The sequence below is a fragment of the Bos javanicus genome, chromosome 7 (genome assembly GCF_032452875.1).
Source record: "Bos javanicus breed banteng chromosome 7, ARS-OSU_banteng_1.0, whole genome shotgun sequence".
Lineage (NCBI taxonomy): Eukaryota > Metazoa > Chordata > Mammalia > Artiodactyla > Bovidae > Bos > Bos javanicus.
In genome coordinates, this window is record NC_083874.1 from 96,115,062 (window position 1) to 96,131,877 (window position 16,816).

Consider the following 16,816-nt stretch of genomic DNA (forward strand, 5'->3'; position numbering starts at 1 on the left):
TTCCGATTCCAACTCTGGAACTTACTAGTTGAAAAACCAGGGACAAACTTGTCTTTCTGTGCCTCAATTTCCTCCTCTCTAAATGGGAATAATAGTGGTCCCTGTGTCGTAGGGTTGAGGATAGGCTCAATTCATTAATATAGAGAAAGCACTGAAAATACTCAGAATGTGGTAACACTCTATGAGAGTACCTCAGGCTTACGTGTTTTTAACTTTCAGATTAGGACCAAGTGGCTTCTGTGAAAGATGGTTTGGGCTTTTGCTCTTTAGTGTTGGATGGCAATCTATAAGCTTTTCAGGTCGCTTCAGGCAGCAACGCCCTTCAAGCTTTGGACCTCTCAAGGTTTAGGCCAGCTGCCTTAAACCAGGGCTGTGGAGACTGGGAGAGGTGTCTCTGCAGTTATGGATCTGGCTGGAAATATTTGTACAGGATACGAATTCTGAGTCAGTAGTCTTTCACTAAAGCTTGGGTACCGCCTCTTCCAGGAGACCTTCCCTGAGCACTCCCAGTTGCAGGCTGGGAAGACCAGCATCCATAAGAGGCACACACCACACTGAGGTGTAATTGTCTACTAGCGCTCTGCCGCCCAACCCCAGGCTGTGAGCAACCTAAGGGCCGAGTCTTTGACCTAATCTCTCTCTGTCTTTGCACCTGCAACATAGTTTGTTGAATGAATAATTGAATATAGCCTAGGAAATTGAAAGCACCCATCACTAAAGTGACTGACAAAGTATTTAAGAAGTCCTCTTAAAGAAGAGAATTTAAGATATACACTTATTAATTTTTAAAAGTCCCATTTCAATATACCCTTTGTTGTATTCATAATCCAGTAATAGAAAAATATACTAATATGTGAATTGCAGAGGGGAAAATTGGCCTTTTAGTTAGGCGCTCTGAGAGTACTCGTTTTGCCCGAGTGTAGGATATGTTTATTATTCTTTGGAAAATCAGTTCCCTGTTAAAAAGCAAACAGAGTTTTTGCAAATATTACCTGACATCTGTAAAAGCAGCTCATTTTAATAAGAATTTGCTGTATGAAACATATAATAATGCCGTTGGGGTTTTAGAATTTAGAGAATTAGATTCAGATCTGGGCACTCTTAAGAAACTTTATATAACTTTCTATCTAAATAATAGCAATTTAAACCATCTTTCATAGAGCGAGACCTAGTAAACACGACTTAGATAAAAGAAGCTATCTATTTTAAATAAGACCAGCTAAGTACTAGATCAAAGGCGCCACATACATTTACAACCAAATGGCACTGCTTCTGAGATCAAAGTGCTGCAGGGCTGAGAGAACAGAAAAAGCCTTTACCCAGAAAGCATGGAAAAGGACTCTGAGACTTAACCAGTATCGGGATTTTTAAAGAAGACACATGTCTTTACTTATTTTATTGTTTCAATGTACAGAATCTTTGGTTAAAATGGGGGAGAAAGTGCACCAATTAATAAGTACATAAAATAAAATAAATTCTGAGCCATCAAAGGCTTTCCTTGCTATTGTTCTTTGCATTTCTGAAAGACAAGTACTTCAAAATGTCTATAATGTTAACCAGCCGCTTTCTTTTAAATTTTGGAGCTACAAATCCGAGCCAGTAAAACTGCATATTTTTCTTTAGGGATCTTTTAGTGGGAACTCTCAAACTGTAAGGACCTGTGTTTGGACAAGAAATTTGGCCAAAAGCAATCTGCTTGGCAAATCTAAATCAGAGTGTGGATTGTGCTGTAAGCACAGGCACTGTGAGAGTTACCATCAAACAGTGGGAAATGCTGCAAGAAAATAAAATATGGTAAGTGACAGGACGTTTTATTGATGTGTCCAAACTGGTCGTCAAAGACATCATTTGGGGAGTGAATGAAGTATGATGTTATTTCAAAGCAACTTCCTGCTGGAATTGGACTCCCCAGGTTGTATGGTTTATTCTTGCTGTTTGTCAGCCAGACCCCAATCATAAATACAGATTTGTAAACCATGACTTATCCGCTAACATTCTTACTTGTTAACACAGAGAGACAACTTCTGTCCTTTGCACTTTGTGAAAGTGCAGGGCTGGAATATTTAATAGTCAAGGTTTTACTAAAGTCAGCTGTGGATTTCTTCAGCATGTGCAGCCACATGTTTTTCAAGAGGCTAGAAGACCCCACTCAGACATTTATCTTGATGCTTGGATGCCTTTCATTTGCCGGTAGATTATAAACAACTATAATCATTTCAAAGCCTCTCAGCTCTAAAATTAAAGCCAAAAAAAAAAAAAAAAAAAGAGCATCTGTGGCATTGCTCAGGAAACTATTTAAAGGTGGGGGTAGCCAGCCTCTGAGAGAACCCCCAGTGATCTCTGCCTCCTGGTATTCACATACTTGTACAGCCCACTCCCATACTGTATGGGGTTGGTCTGTGTGACCAACAGAATACAGCAGAAGCTATGGTACGTCACATTTGACATTAGGTTATAAAAGGCACTGTGGTCCTTCCGGTCGCACTTGCTTTCTCTCTAGGAAGAGTGAGCTGCTGTGTTGTGAGTAGTCCTACTGAAAGGTACACATGCTAAGAATCTAACTGATTCCTACTGCCAAGAGCCTTCTGAGGGAGATTGGAAGCTGATCCTCCAGACCCCATCAAGCCTTTAGATGTCTGTGGCTCCAGGCTTGACTGCAACCTCTGGGAGACCCTGGGCCAGAACTACCCAACCAAGCGGCTTCCAGATCCCTGATCCTCACAAAGAGTGAGACAATGAGAAGTTTTGTGGCGATCTGTTACCCAGCCACAGATAGCTAACACAGAAGCTTTGCTCCCACCAGGTAATTGGGAACTTCTTCAGCCCACCCTTGAGGTCTGTCTGTCCTAGTTGCTCAGTCGTGTCCGACTCTTTGCAATCCCATGGACTGTAGCCCGCCAGGCTCCTCTGTCCATGGGATTTTCCAGGCAAGAATACTGGAGTGGGTTGCCATTTCCTTGAGGCAGAGCTCACTAATAATAATCCTTGTTGCTGTGTGCTGAGCTAAGCTGTTCCAGGTGGTGCTAGTGGTAAAGAACCCACCTACCAATGCAGGAGACGTAAGAGACGTGGGTTTGATCCCTGGATCCAGAAGATCCCCTGGAGGAAGAAATGGCAACCCACTCCAATATTCTTGCCTAGGAAATCTCATGGACATAGGAGCTTGGCAGGCTATAGTCCACGGGGTCCCAAAGAGTTGGACACGACTGAAGTGACTTGGCATGCACGCACAAGCTGAGTGTTTTATGTCGATTGTCACATTTAGTTATCACCACAATCTTGTAAGGTTTATTTTATTGTGATCCTTACTTTTCCCTTGAGAAAACAGAGGTTATATAGCCCGAAGTCATACAACTTAAAAAATTATCAAAGCAAGATTAAACCCCCTGTCTGTCAGACTTGAAAGCCCAGATTTTTAACCACAACACTATTCCTGCTTGTCGCAGAAATGGTCACCCACCTTGGAATAGAGAAGAGATATAATTTGGCTAAACTCTCCCAGCATTCCCCAAATCAGTATAGATAGTACTTTGAGTGAGTGAAGTCGCTCTGTAGTGTCCGACTCTTTGTGACCCCATGGACTGTAGCCTACCAGGCTCCTCTGTCCATGGGATTTTCCAAGCAACAGTACTGGAGTGGGTTGCCATTTCCTTCTCCAGGAGATCTTCCCAACCCAGGGATCGAACCCAGGTCTCCCGCATTGTAGGCAGACGCTTTACCATCTGAGCCACCAGGGAAGTCATACTTTAGCCCAAGCTAAATACTTGGTACTCTGTGGATTGTTTTGACATAAGATTCCAAGAATATCTCCTCCCATTCCCACATGATGAACTCAACTCCTTTTAAAAGAAAAGGCCAAGGAAGAAGTAGTGTAGTGTCTCAAGAAATTGTCCTCAGTGATGCAGGCATGTGCTAACAATTATATTAATATCATCTTCTCTCCTATGTCCTTTTGGTTCTTTTCTTCACCTGGACTGTAGGGATAAGGAAAATGGAGAAAGACCAGCTGTGACTAGAACAGGAGATCAACTGTCAGTCCATGTTAGAATTTTCTTGTGCTGTCTGGAATTGTTCCCTTGGTTAAGAATGGAGCCAAGAGACTTGAGAGTTTTACCACACAAATTTTAAGGGTTTTACCTCAACAACTTTAAGATATATTTGGTAACCCTTCAAGAGCAAAAAGTCATTTAAATTAAACTTCTCCGGCTCCACCGGATGAGAAATTCTCTCAAGACCAGCTCCTTCTGGCTCTTTATTTTATTTTGGATGTGAGATCATTGACAAGCTACTAGGAGCCCACAGGGTATGTTATAAAGACCATTGCTAAGCCTCAGCTAGCAGTCCAAACCAAAAATTCGAAACCTTTAGTTTTCATCGTAAGATCACCTGGGGAACTTGATAACATGCACATTCCCAGTCAGAGTCTCTTCAGATGGACTGCAGTTGGGGTCTGCATTTTGACAAGCTTCCCAAGTGATTCTGAGGCAGGTGGATCCAGGACTATCCTTAGAGGAATGCTGCTCTAGCTTCTGTCCGTTCTGTGTCTCATTTCTAATCAGCAGAGGCGGAACCAGGTTTTGTGTGGCACCTGAAGCTTACACAGTTTGAGGGATTTTGTATGAGACAAGCAATAAGAAATCACACATTTTAAAAACTGGCCTGTGATTTGAAGTAACCTATGCAGCAGAAGTTTCACTGGCTTCATGGTTGAGAGGGAGAACAGTCTCTGGTCAGCACTGTATGTGGGGTTTTCCTCTTCACACCAACTAACTCTCTTGTGCCAGCTGGGTATGCTACAGTTCAGTTCAGTTCAGTCACTCAGTCATGTCTGACTCTTTGAGACCCCATGAACTGCAGCATGCCAGGCCTCCCTGTCCATCACCAACTCCCAGAGTCCACACAAACTCATGTCCATTGAGTCGGTGATGCCATCCAACCATCTCATCCTCTGTCATCCCCTTCTCTGCCTGCCCTCAATCTTTCCCAGGATCAGGGTCTTTTCCAATGAGTCAGCTCTTCGCATCAGGTGGCCAAAGTATTGGAATTGCAGCTTCAACATCAGTCCTTCCAATGAACACCCAGGACTGATTTCCTTTAGGATGGACTGGTTGGATCTCCTTGTAGTCCAAGGGACTCTCAAGAGTCTTCTCCAACACCACAGTTCAAAAGCGTCAATTCTTCGGTCCAACTCTCACATCCATACATGACCACTGGAAAAACCAAAGCCTTGACTAGATGGACCTTTGTTGACAAAGTGATGTCTCTGCTTTAATTTAATATGCTGTCTAGGTTGGGTATGCTACAGTTTAACTCAATTCTGAAACTGTCCACCTGGAGATAGCATCAGATTCCATAGATGGCTCTGTCCTACCAGATGACCCCACTTCAGACGCCAATCACACAAGTCCAGGCTGTGCCCTGTGTTTCTGACCAAACTGCTAAAAATGACAGACTCCTACAACTCCTTCCTCAGCATCCATCATTTGCTAGAACAGTTCAGAGAACTCATAAAAATTAGTTCCCTACTAGATTATTGATTTGTTATAAAAGGATACAACTCAGGAACAGTCAGAGAAAGATGCATAGAGTGAGGTGTGTGTGGAAGGACTCTGTGCTTCCACACCTTCTCCCAGCACCACCAACCTAGAAGCTGTCTGAATCCCACCATTTAGGACTTGTATGGAGTCTTCATGATTGACGTGATTGACGAAATCTTTGGCCACTAGTGCATAAATCAATCTTTGGCTCCTCTCCCTTATCAGGTCAGAGGTCGGGGCTGAAAATTGTAAACTTCTCATTATATGGCTGATTCTCCTAGCAACCAGGCGCCATCACTATGAGCTTCCCCAAAAGCCACTTCATTAACATAAACTCAGGTGTGGTATAACCCTTTATTTGTTATGAATACTAAAAGATACCTTTATCACTCTTATGACTTAGGAAATCCTAGGGGTGTCAGGGGCTGTTGGGCAGGGGCCAAACCAAATATATATGTCGTTATCAATCTCAATATCGCAGTAGTATATCCACCTCTGCTAACATGAAACAGCCTAATTTCTCACTAGAGAAATTACTTTTACACAAAAGTTAGGGACAGCAGCATTCAGGTTGAAAAAAAAATCATTTATGACTATTCTTCTAAAATTAAGCCTTTAGGAAGTATATAGGCTCTTCTAACTTAACTCAAGTCTCAATATTCCTTTTTACTCAGCAGTTCTTATTTCATCATGATAATTTTCCATGTGTCATACTATACAACAGAAAAATTAAACCAAGATTTATTGGTTTAATAAATAAACAGGACAGTCAGTGGGCTGTCCTGAAATAAAATGGTAGTTAGTCCATTTTTTTAGGATGTACAGAAATTTTTAAAATTCATTGAAATAAAATTTTAGCAGTCATGTACATATTATAAACATAGAAATGCCTAATAAGATACTAGTTTTATTGTTAATTATTGATAACAATAAAAATTGAAATTATTATAAGTGCATTACTACTCACAGAAACATTTTCCAGCCAGGATGACACAGTTTATATTCTGAATATTAACTCTCCTAGTATTCCTCATTTTATTAACAGTTTTTCCCATGCTTTGTATTAGAACATGTATTGAGTGACTGTTTCTGGATACTGATATTTTTCTGTCCATACACCCCAACTATAGGGCTTTCAAAAGAAAGTCTGTGGAAATATATCAATATAAGTGACTTTTCTCCATTTTAAACAATAGACTTTTTAGAATTTTTCACATTTGCATTTTAAAGACATCAAGAAAAATAAAAGTGTGCAGATCCCAAATCAAGTTAGGTACACTTTATTCTGTGCCTACCAGTGGTGGCTGAGGAGCTGAAAAGTGGTTGTTAAGGAGCAGGTTTTTTGCAAAAGACCCGTCGTGTATTATACATTTGACAGACTGTGTCTACATGTAGACTCGGAGCTGAAGACGCCATCTTCTCTGGGGCCAACAGCAGGTCAGTGTTATTTAGTGGCCTTTGCTCAATAGCACGTCGGACCCAAGGGGCTCTCCCAAGCTGGGGCTTTGCAGGTGGCAAAACCAAATAAACGGACTCTGTGCGAGGTGAGAATTCTTGCCCAGATTCTTTAGGCTGTCAAGCCTGTCATTCAGGTGGTGGGGGGCATTTGCTGGTATGACTCCGAGTCCAAGTCTCAGCAAGCGACTTGCAGAGTTTGTGTGTACGGCCTGCCAGCTCTGGTCAGTGTCACCAACACCTCGGTTTCATCCTGACAGCAAGCCATCAGCACAAAGAATGCCACACAAACCAGGCCCTGATGCTAATTGTCCCCCTTTCAGTTCTTTAAGACCTCGACTGCCCTGGTCTAAGCATGAACATGTGCATATGCTCCAATTTATCTAATTGTGGATATATTAGCTTTTTTTTTTTTTTTCCTTCCCAGATGGTGATGAGAAAAAGGGCAACCGTTAAGACTCAATCACCCAAGTTAATATGGTGTCTCTTCCCCCATAGGTCAGGCTGGCTGTAAATACATTGGGAACAATTTGGAGCTCTGTGTGTGCTGGGAATGGGGTGAGGGGCGGGGGGTGGGCGGGCAATGGTTTTTGCTAGCTGTGGGGGAGGGGCTGGTCTGGGAGTCCAATTTTCAGGGAAAACTCACCCAGTTCCTGTCAACTGAAAGAAACGTTTCACGCACATGGTGGGTCAGAATGTTATTTTTATAATATAAACCACCTGGCCTCCTCCTCCTTTACCTCTGCTGCAAACGCTATTCTACACACATACCTAGACCCAGGTCCCTGGCAACTATTACAAAACCATGTTGTGCTTGGCTCCTGGAGGTTTTTTTTCTTTTCCCTTTTTTCTTTTCTTCTTATTCTTTTTTTTCAAGTTAAGGTGAAGACAAGATGGATTGATCAGAGCTCAAAGTTTTGGTTTATTTTTACAGTTGCTTTGATGTAAAAGGACTTGGCTCTGATTGTGTGGAGAGAGATGCAGGGATGGAGTGGGGAAAGGTGAAGTCAGCCTTTCTTCCTCACTCAGCAACTCCTAAGACTGTGAGCATCTTCCTCAAGTTTAACAGCAAAGGCTGGGGATTGTCCCTCTGGAGATTGTCCCGAGTCAATTTACCTGGAGCCTTTCCCCAAGCATTATCTTTCACTATATGTGGAGGTTCTATTAGGAACAGCAATAACTATCTCTGTTCACTTTGCTTGATGAAAAGTCAGCAAAGAGTTCTGGGTGATAACCAGGTCTCATTAAAACAATACTCACTTCCAGTTTCACAGGCAAGCCATTAAAGCCTGGATCATTAGCTGACATATGACTTTCAAATGGGAAGGGGTTTTAACTAATCTTCCTATCTTTGAGTCTCATTAGTTGCCAAACAGGATGCTTTCCTGTGGAGATTTCTACCAGGAAATACCTCCTTTAGAAGTTAAGTTACATTGCATAGCACGTCGTGCGTCTGCGTCAAGGTATACACATCCAGTGACAAAGAAGAGGTCGTGGCTGATTTCAGACAGTAATAGTTGACATTAAAACAGAATTAGTGCAAGGCAGTAGTCTCAATTTCATGGCAGGAACTAAATCTTTCTTTGGAGCATGGAATGTTAAGGCTAGGCCTTATTTAATAATCAGTAAAAAGAGAACATTACAATTCCATTTAGCCATGACTAGGAATTAATCAAATTTTCTCCTAGTCCTTCTCTCTTGGGAAAAAACTTAATTTTATAAACTTAGTTCATTGTGATCTAATACTTTAGAACAAAAATAAGAATCATGCAACCTATGAAAGTCTAAAATATGTTTTATATCTGATAGTAAAGTGCGTTTATTGCCTTAAAAATGTTGTTGTTCAGTTGCTGTCATGTCGAACTCTATGCGACCCCATGGACTGCAGCATGCCAGGCTTCCTGCTCTTCACTATCTCCCAGAGTTTGCCCAAACTCATGCTTATTCAGTCACTGATGTCACCCAACCGTCTCATTCTCTGTTGCCCTCTTCTCCTCTGCCCTCAATCTTTCCCAGCATCAGGGTTTTTTTTTTTCCCCAGTGAGTCAGCTTTTCACATCCCATGGCCAAAGTATTGAAGCTTCAGCATCAGTCCTTCCAATGAAAAATCAGGGTTGATTTCCTTTAGGGATTGACTGGTTTGATCTCCTTCCTGTCCAAGAGACTCTCAAGAGTCTTCTCCAGCATCAGTTTGAAAGCATCAACTCTTTGGCGCTCAGCCTTCTTTATGGGTGGTGGCATGGAGTCAAGCACATGTGCTAGAGTCAGGGGAGGACTTGAATCCTAGTCCTGCTGATGTAGAAGTGTGCTTTTAGGTGCTCCTTTCACTCTTTTTGAGCCTTAATTTCATCATATATACTTTTGGGGAGGGGTGTGGACTAGAGATACTATAGCCCTAAAAGTAACTAAAACAAATGAAACATACCTATCCTTCTTTTGGGTAGTATGTACCTTGGAAAAGTAGTTTTTCCAGGTGACTGGCTGTAGAAGAGTAGTCTTTCCAGGCAAAGGCTTTGGTGTGAAAACCAACTAGCATGAAAATGGAAGGCCTCTCAGAGACAGTGCTTTGGAAGAAACTCATCTGCTCTGAGTGTTTTCCCACTTCTCCCAACTGTGTGACCTTGCTACACGTGCCATATACCGGTTGAAAATGAAAAGAAAAGAAACAAATCAATCAACATATTTTTATGGAAATATTAAATGTTTCAATTTTATATGGTGCTTGGCATGATACAAAAAGCCCAAGTACCACAAAATAGGTGAAAAAAAAGTATGGTACCGTAGTGAATTAGTGTTCTAAACGTCAAATAAATTAAACTATCACATCAATGTTTTAGCCAGGGGATATATTTTTTATACGATCAAAACTCATATACATAAATAATCACATGGTGTAGTATTATACTCAAAAGAGTTTTTACTTTTTATTCCAAATAAGAATAAAATGCACTAACCCAAATCATTCTAGCAGACTATAGGGAAGCCTATGTCACTGGCTTGAAAACAAAAACTTGAATCACAAAACTTTTAATCAAAATATAAAATAAGAGAAAATACTCAATTAAGTTCCCCCTTTTGGATTTGGAAACAAAAACAGCTGCTGAAACAATGAGTGGCTTTCCTTCTGAGTTCATCAAGAGGGGAGCCAGACGTTGAGCTGATGGCTCTTGTGTTGCTCTTATTGTAAAAAATGGAAATTATTGCAAGTTTTCATGGTCATGATATGTGGCTAGGGAAGGATTAACTGCCTAGACAAAAATGGCATGGAGAGAATACATCCAAAATGCATGAATTCATACTCAATGCCTGCAGTATTAGAAGACAGTTTCTTTTATAAAAGACAATAAGCACTAATGTGTTTCAGTATAACTTTCTAAAAGAAAATAGTTGAGTAACAATAGATTGTTCTTTTTATTGTTTAGAAATTCAAAAACAACTCATATTTTCACTTCTCTTTTTCTATACCGAAGTCGTTTATGAAGACATGGTTAAAAGACAGATTTATGGTTGATTTATCTCCCTCTGGCTCTGTTTTTTAGGGGGTTGTGGCATAAAAACTAACTGAAAATTCTTCAATTAGTCTTCTTGGACACAAGCCTCCCATTTACTTCAGTGGGAGGTTTCTTTTCATAAAACCAGTGGTTTGTGTCCACCAGAGCCTTTTGACTGCTTTCCTTTGATTAATCAGAAGACTAAGCTCAGTCTGAATACCGCTTTTCTAAAGAATGAATGGGCGTAATCTCTTAGAGCTTTCATGAACCAGAAGGATTAATCCTGCAATCCAGTCCCATACTCCACTTCAAGTATTTTCAATTACTTGGCACCATTGGAAGTGACGTCCATGGCTCAGTAAGAAGGCTACTGCTGGCATAATGATTTCTCCATGTCCCAGCACATGGTCTTGGCGTTAATAATCCACAGTGAAATGATTTGCAATGCACAAGGGTGACATTTGATTATGTGAGAGGCATTGCAGGAATGAGCATGTAGGCTCTCACAGACCAACTGCTGGCAAAAATATGATGAAATGTTATGTGGTGAAAATAGCATTTAAGATGGTCTCTGAAGAACCAAGAAAAGTGTACGGACATTGGTTTTGGAGAAATTTTCTTTTTCTCTTTTTTCCTTCCTGGTTTTCCTTTCTCAAATCACATTTTTGGGAGCCAAATGGGTTAAGATTTGGCAGCCAATCACCCAAGCACATTTTCAAAACATATTTGATTCAGGAAATTCTGGATCTTTTAAAGCAAGGATGTTAACAATCCTCCTGAGAACCTTAAAATATGATGGTTTAAACATAAGGAAAAGGAAACCCTGAAATGATCAGAGAAATCACCAAGAGGCCACCTTGCTGAAGAGTTCAGTTTTTAAAATTTTGTTTCCTATTTTTTAGAGACCACAAGGAAGATGGTAAATTTACTACATGTGGAAAGTCTTACCATTTGGGATAGAAATTTATGGGATGATTGGGAAATTCATAGTTCTCAAGGCAGCAAATACAAAAACAAAACATTAAAATTTCTTAGACTTACATCCTCTAGATCTATTCACAGATCTGTCAAATGTATTATATTCTAAGTACATTATAATAAATGTAGTTATTACATATGAACAAACATAACACATCCCTGGGTGTGAGTATGGCCAAATATTGGTTATGTGAGATTGTGGGTGGAGGAAAAGTTACTTTGCATAAATGAAAGTCAGAGAGAATTAGAAGGCTTTTTCTTAAATCAATAAGTTAAAATTAATCCATTTTACAAACTAATCACAGACAGGAACACAATGATATCAGCTGATTTTAATGTTACTGATTTTTCCTTCCTAGCCCACCATCTTGCAGAGTTAGGTGAAATACCTTAGTTGATGTTTTATGTTGTATATAGTAGTATATACTGTTTTGTATATCAGTCAATAGTGATAATATTCTAAAAAAGGACAAATATAAACTTCATTGATTTTTTTGATTTGTTATTCATCATTTAGTTATTCATTCAACTTCCCTGGTGGTTCAAATGGTAAAGAATCTGCCTGCAATGCGGGAGACCTGAATTTGATTCCTGGGTTGGGAAGAGTCCCTGGAGAAGGGAATAGCTACCCACTCCAGTATTCTTGTCTGGAGAATTCCATGGACAGGGGAGCCTGGTTGGGCTACAGTTTATGAGGTTGCAAAGAGTCAGACACGACTGAGCAACTATCACTTTTTTCCTTTTCAATAACATTTATTAGGCACTTACTATATGCAAAACACAGTACTTGACGTTTTAGCGATATAAGGATAGAGACTCTGTCCCTGGGGCACTTACGTTGTATTCTAGAGACCGAACATGCACATAAGTAGCTGTTGTTGCTGTTTGGTCACTAAGTCATGTCCCACTCCTTTGTGACCCTATAGGTTGTAGCCCACCAGGCTCCTCTGTCCATGGGATTTTCCAGGCAAGAACACTGGAGTGGGTTGCCATTTCCTTCTCCAGGGATCTTCCTGACCCAGGGATTGAACTCAAGTCTCCTGCATTGTAGGCAAATTCTCTACCACTGAGCCTACGGGGAAGCCCCATAAGTAGCGTAAGGTAAAAAAACATTAAATACTAGAAGAGAAACAAGGATAACTGCTTTGGAAAATCAGAGGAGGTAGAGACTTCTAATAGGAAGATTCAGGGAAAATTCATGGAGAACGTGCTATCTGAGTGAAGTCTGGGAAGGCAGGCAGGGTTTAGACATGAAGAGAAGGTGGCGATAGAACTTCATAAGTAGGTCACACTCACAAATGTCTTTCTTATTTATCTTTTCAAAGATATAGTTTTTGATTTTGTTGACCAGGTTTGCCAGTTTGGGCCCTATTTTATATCAGATCCCCCAAAGGTATCCTACATATAAATCCAATCTACCTTAAAAGAAATCAAAATCCCCGCAAACAGTGAAATCAATGACGAAAGTCCTTTGATCCATGAACAGAATGCTGTCCCTAAGTCTCATGCAGTCACAGAGCTGTGTAACTTTTGTTATGAACTTGCTTGGAATATAGTGGGCTATTTCAATATGAAAATCTGTGCTGCTTTAAGTCAAAGAAATTTTCTTTGTATTTCTTTGTATTAATACAGATTCTTCTTTGTATTTATTTCTTAGTATTTGTTTCGTCCCCTTATTTCCTTTGTCTCTTTCTAGAACTCTTATTGGGAGAAGGCAATGGCACCCCACTCTAGTACTCTTGCCTGGCAAATCTCATGGATGGAGGAGCCTGGTGGGCTGCCATCTATGGGGTTGCACAGAGTCGGACACGACTGAAGTGACTTAGCAGTAGCAGAACTCTTATTAGATGAATGTTTACCTCCAGGATTAGTCCCACGTTTCCTGTCCTGTCTTTTTTCCATCTCTTTGTCTCTTTGCTCTAAGTTCCAGAAAATTTACTTTGTTATTTAGTTTTTACTTTGTTATCCTTTATCAGTTTGTCTGTGATCTATGTCTCAGTTCAGTTCAGTTCAGTCACTCAGTCGTGTCCGACTCTTTGTGACCCCATGAATCGCAGCACGCCAGGCCTCCCTGTTCATCACCAACTCCCGTAGTTCACCCAGACTCACATCCATGAAGTCAGTGATGCCATCCAGCCATCTCATCCTCCATCATCCCCTTCTCCTCCTGCCCCCAATCCCTCCCAGCATCAGAGTCCTCTCCACTGAGTCAACTCTTCGCATGAGGTGGCCAAAGTACTGGAGTTTCAGCTTTAGCATCATTCCCTCCAAAGAAATCCCAGGGCTGATCTCCTTCAGAATGGACCGGTTGGATCTCCTTGCAGTCCAAAGGACTCTCAAGAGTCTTCTCCAACACCACAGTTCAAAGGCATCAATTCTTCGGCGCTCAGCCTTCTTCACAGTCCAACTCTCAGATCCATACATGACCACAGGAAAAACCATAGCCTTGACTAGACGAACCTTTGTTGGCAAAGTAATGCTCTGCTTTTGAATATGCTATCTAGGTTGGTCATAACTTTCCTTCCAAGGAGTAAGCATCTTTTAATTTTGTGGCTGCAGTCACCATCTGCAGTGATTTTGGAGCCCCCAAAAATAAAGTCTGACTATGTCTACTTATCTATTTACTCACTTTTTTATTTTATTGTTCCAATCTGGCAATGACATTTTAAATTTCCTGTTTTCCTGCTTGCTTCTTTTTTTATAGCTACTTTAGGGATATTTATCTTTTCATAATTTTCTGAAGATACTTTTTGTAATACTCTTTTAGGTACTCTGCTGTTTGAATTGTTTCTGTTCTTTTATTTGTTTGCCTTTTTTCTTTTGCTTTTCTTCAAATGTTTGGTGATCTTTAGATTTTGACATTCGTGGACAAAAAAATAAAACCCAGATTATTTAAGCAGCTGGCAAGACCTTGCTCTGTGGCTGAGTAGGTCTGTTTTCTTAGGAGGCCTCCCCTGAATGGAAGTCTGATTCAAGCTCTGTATGAGTGGGCAGCCTTCACCTTGCATGCTCAGCGATGGACCCGCAGACTCACAAGGATTAGAGAATCCTCTTCTCAGTCGCTGCCTTTCTTTCCCCTCCCCTGTCCCTCATTCATGCCTAAGTGTCTAGGGTTACATCAAGTTCTGTTCTAAAGCTTCTAGACCACTTTCAAATCATCCTCATCAGGCAATTCACTTTCACTAGACAGATGTAAAAATCTACTGCTGACCACAGCTCAGGGCAGAAGAAGGCAAGACCCCACTGGCTGGCAGTGTCCAAAGTTTTGAAAGCAATTCTTTAAAATTACCCCATGCTACTGTCAGAGTAAGTCTTCTGAAACATGTTTGAATATATCTTGCACCTGCTCAGAATCTTTCAAGGGTTTTGATTTTATATAGAATAAAACCTATTCTTCATTGCGAAGCATGAAGACACTTACAGCTTGATGTGAGAGCCTAACCATCTACCATTTCATTGCCACAGACACACTTAGGCTCCTCACATTCCGAAAATGCCTGTGGTTCTCTCATTCCATGCCTGTGTACACTCTGTTCGCTAGGCTGAGAATGTCATCTTGCCTTCACCAATTGGCAAAGACACCCTCAATTGCACATCTCCGTTTGTGATTGCTTCCTGTGAATTCTTTTTTGACTTTCCCTAGGCAGACATAGGGTTGTGGGTCTATTTATTAAACTACATCTTCCCTTCACTCCACAAAGGATTTGAAATAATATAAAACAGATACATGGTAACCGGATGAAATAAAATGAGTGAGGCACACTGAGTTCAAAGGGAGAGTAAAAGTAGAAATATAAATAATATCAAGTATGTGATTAGTCCTAAAAATTACATGATGCAGAGTTTTATAGATTTATACCACAAACAGATACACTGAAATCTTGCCTCTGAACTTCTTAGTTGTCAAAACTAAGAGGGGAAGTTGAGTTCTTCTGAGTTTCACATTGTCCATAAACTACAATTGAGGCATTTTTGCCAGCTATCGAAAATTAAGAAAGTTCACTGCACCAAAGGGCTATTTACAAAAGTAATTGGTAAACTGAGAAGTTCTTACCTTTATGCCTTCATTGACCCTTGAATATAATGATGTAATTACTATAACTTTTTTTATACATTTCTTTCCTCCAAGTATGGACCATATATCCTCATTACTTGGCCCAGTGCTTGGTATTTCCTAGTCACTCAATGAGTATTTGTTGCACACACTGGATAATCTGATGCTGATTGTTTGTACAAACCATCTAGGGGTACAGCTAGAAATGTATCATCATTTATACCCCTTTCATAAACATAATAAAGAATTAACCAACTGGAAGAATCTTTATACTAATGATCAGAACAATACTTAGAATACCTCTATAACCAGATAAACACGTTGCATGTATATCTCATATGACTCCCAACCAACCGCATGGGTACTACTCCCTATCTCAAAGTCAGGGAAATACATAAGCGTTTCCCCAAGGTCTACAGGTATTCAGAACAGAACTTGGGATTAGCACAGGTGCCTTGAACCCAGCCCTGTGACTCTCAGCCTTTGCTGTAGGTTCATGCTCTGGTGTATAGTAGATTGATTACTATTTGATTACAAATTTCATGAACGTGAAGATTTCCTACTGATGGAAAGGCCCTGATGGAAGGACTTTGCCCAAGTTCCTTTGTTCTCTAAGGCTTATTCCAAAATGTTTGAGGGAAAAGGGAGCAGCTATCAGGCAAATAAAATGCTATAAAATTAATTTTCCACAAAGCAATATCAGGGGATAGCACCCTAATTAAAAACTACTCAATTTAAAAGCCAGAACCTCTGACCAATTTTTCTCTTATGTAATGGAATATGGCACAACTGTTTTTTTCATTACAACCAAGAAAACTTAACGATGTTACCATTTTATAAAAAGGCTTACTCTATGTTATCTCCATCAACTTTCACTGATCAGTTTATGGTTTCTTACCTGAAAATTGCCAAAACAGCTTCCTCCTGGGAGGGTCACATAACTCACATAGGGTGGCCCAGGAGATGGCAGCGACTCGTAGACCACCACACCTTCACTCGGGAACGCAGCCCTCCGCTGCTGCTTGCTTTCCCAAAATTCCTGTAACATCGACACAACATTCACTGAAAAAGACAAGAAAAATAATCAGTAATTAAGGGTGGATATAACCCTGGCAAAAACAATATTTTATTTGTGGGTTGGATCATGTAACATGTCATTTCCAGTGTAAGGAAAACAGAGTATGTGTATGTTCTGGTGGGGTGGGGGTGGAGTCCTTTCAGTTGTGAAAGAGGCAAATACTATTTAGCACAAAACTGTTTAATTTTTCATGAGCATGTCTGAAGGGGTTTGGCACCATAAT

At 40.5% G+C, this 16,816-nt stretch overlaps 1 protein-coding gene across 1 annotated transcript in view; it reads right to left on the bottom strand.

Annotated features, from left to right (window-relative positions):
- Window positions 1–16,816, bottom strand: part of LIX1 (limb and CNS expressed 1) — a 66,054-nt gene that overhangs the window by 19,009 nt on the left and 30,229 nt on the right. Inside the window, exon 2 of the mRNA XM_061424461.1 lies at window positions 16,414–16,577. Within this exon, the coding sequence (XP_061280445.1) occupies window positions 16,414–16,577 (164 nt within the window). The remainder of the gene's footprint in view (window positions 1–16,413; window positions 16,578–16,816) is intronic.